The sequence below is a fragment of the Mus caroli genome, chromosome 6, assembly GCF_900094665.2.
Source record: "Mus caroli chromosome 6, CAROLI_EIJ_v1.1, whole genome shotgun sequence".
NCBI lineage: Eukaryota > Metazoa > Chordata > Mammalia > Rodentia > Muridae > Mus > Mus caroli.
The window spans coordinates 120,749,602-120,751,822 of NC_034575.1; the positions used below are offsets into that span (position 1 = coordinate 120,749,602).

Consider the following 2,221-nt stretch of genomic DNA (forward strand, 5'->3'; position numbering starts at 1 on the left):
ATATATATATATATATGTGTGTGTGTGTGTGTTTCTGTGTATGTCTGTGTGTATCTCTGTGTGTGTGTGTGTGTCTGTGTCTATATGTGTTGGTATCTGTGTGCATTTGTGTGTATGTCTGTGTGTGTCTGTGTCTATGTCTGTCTGTCTGTCTGTCTGTCTGTGTGTCTGTGTGTTGCTAGGGATGTCACCAAGCGCCTATGTGTGCTAAGCAAGCCCTTGGCCATTCCTGTACCGGACCCTTAAGTACCTTCCTCTGCATCCCAGTGCTGACCAATAGGACAGGGTCTCCTGGTTCCCTTACCTCCCAACTGCTTCCCAGGGATCCATGATGGAGGGCAGAAGGAGGTAAAAGGAAGCGTGGCGGGGTGCCCTCAGCTATGCCCTGTCCCACCCAGGGCAGGCTGCCATTACCCTTAAGCTGGACACTAGTGTCCTGTCAGGATTTTGATGCTCTCCTTTCCCTGGCTTTCCTGGTGTAGATTTGTGACACAAACTATATCCAGTACCCAAACTACTGTTCCTTCAAAAGCCAGCAGTGCCTGTTGAGAAACCAGAACAGAAAGGTGAGCTGCTGACCCTGTCCACACCGCCCTTAGTGCCCCTGGAAGGACCTGTGCCAAGCCCTTCTATTCTAGAAACTAGGCTTGTGGAAACAGTTCCCAGTCAGCTTTTCTGAGGCAGAGGCTCCTCACGGTGCCTTCTCTTCCTAGCCTTGGGGTGAGCCAGGCCCTCTCAGGCAGGAGTGAGCAGGGGCAGCTGGGACAGATAAGAGGGGTGGGCCCTGAGGAGCCAGAAGGAGAGCCTCAGTTGGCCTGAAAACTGGATAGTGAGTTNCTGTCCGGGCTCCCAGCCTTATGCATTAGGTAGTCTAGGCTAANGGGCTTTCTCTCTGAGTGTACGTCTCTATCTGTACTCCTTCCTGCCCTCTCCCACTTGCCCCTTGTCCTGGCACCTCCTCACCTCGTGCTCCCATATATGCCACCCCTTTGTAGATGTCCCGCATGAGGTGTATGCTGAATGAGAAGTACAACGTGCTAAGCCTGGCTAAGAGTGAGGAGGTGATCCTTCGATGGAGCCAAGAGTTTAGCACTTTGGCTATAGGCCAGTTTGGATGAGCTGAGGTCTGTGTCCTCCCACCCCAGCTCTACCTTGCTCCATCGCTCTCAGACTACATCTGTCAGTTGGCTTCCAGGTGCCCCTCACGGGGCCTCCTACCTGGCCCCTACTTGCATTTTCTTTGGGTTGTGAGAACAGTTCCAGAGAGGTGCATGATGGGAGCTCCGAGTGCCTTGAAGAATACCTTCAAATAAAACGTTTATCTGCAGCCCACATGCTCTGCTTAGTGTGGCCCCCACCCTCAGCACCGCCCCCTCCCTCCCTAGGGATCTCCTTCCAGACACTGGTGTGAGGTCTGCACATCAGTGAGAGAACTTCCTGGGAATCACAGCACTGAGGGAGGCATTGCCACAGGAGGCCTAAGCAGTCAAGGAGCTGCACATCCGAGGGGTTAGGAGGGCCATGAGGGTGTTCAGATCTTCATCTCTGAAGCTCTGGGCTCCATGTGTTCTCATGTGAATGGGGGATTTTCAAGGCCAAGGCCAACCCCAGAAAAGTATGACATAGCCTGCCATTTCCCTCTGTTAGGAGAGAGGAACTNCATCCCGGAGCTCGGAAGTCCTTGACGATGACCGGTTTGCCAGATGGTCGCAATGATGAAGCACTTTGAAGTGTTGCCTTGGCACTGCTCTTGGATAATTTGCACACTCAGTGTAACCCTAGAAAATGGCAGAGTCTCTTCTCTAGGCCAACAGTCATTGTCTCAGTTAGGGGTTCATTGCTGGGAAGGGGCACCAAGACTAAGGCAATGCTTAGAAAGGACAACATTTAATTGGGGCTGGCTTACAGGTTCAGAGGTTTAGTCCATCATCCTCATGGGGGGTAGCATGGCAGTGTGCAGGCAGACATGGCGCAGGAGGAGCTGAGAGTTCTATATCTTGATTCAAAGGCAGCCAGGAGGAGACTGATTCCACACTGGACGGNACTTGAGCATAGGAGAGCTCAAAGTCCACCCCCCACAGTGACACACTTCCTCCAACAAGGCCACACCTCCTAATAGTGCCACCCCTGTGGGCCAACCATTCAAACACAGGAGTCTATGTGGCCAAACCTGTTCAAACCACTGCAGTCATTAACAAAGTTTTAACTCAAACAAAACAGT

General features: G+C 52.1%; 1 protein-coding gene across 1 annotated transcript in view; it reads left to right on the top strand.

Moving 5' to 3' along the window:
- Positions 1-1,326, top strand: part of Acrbp (acrosin binding protein) — a 14,206-nt gene extending 12,880 nt beyond the window's left edge. Inside the window, exons 8-9 of the mRNA XM_021164568.2 lie at positions 483-566; positions 996-1,326. Of these exons, the coding sequence (XP_021020227.1) occupies positions 483-566; positions 996-1,118 (207 nt within the window). The 3' untranslated portion in view covers positions 1,119-1,326. The remainder of the gene's footprint in view (positions 1-482; positions 567-995) is intronic.
- The last annotated feature ends 895 nt before the right edge of the window (positions 1,327-2,221 follow it).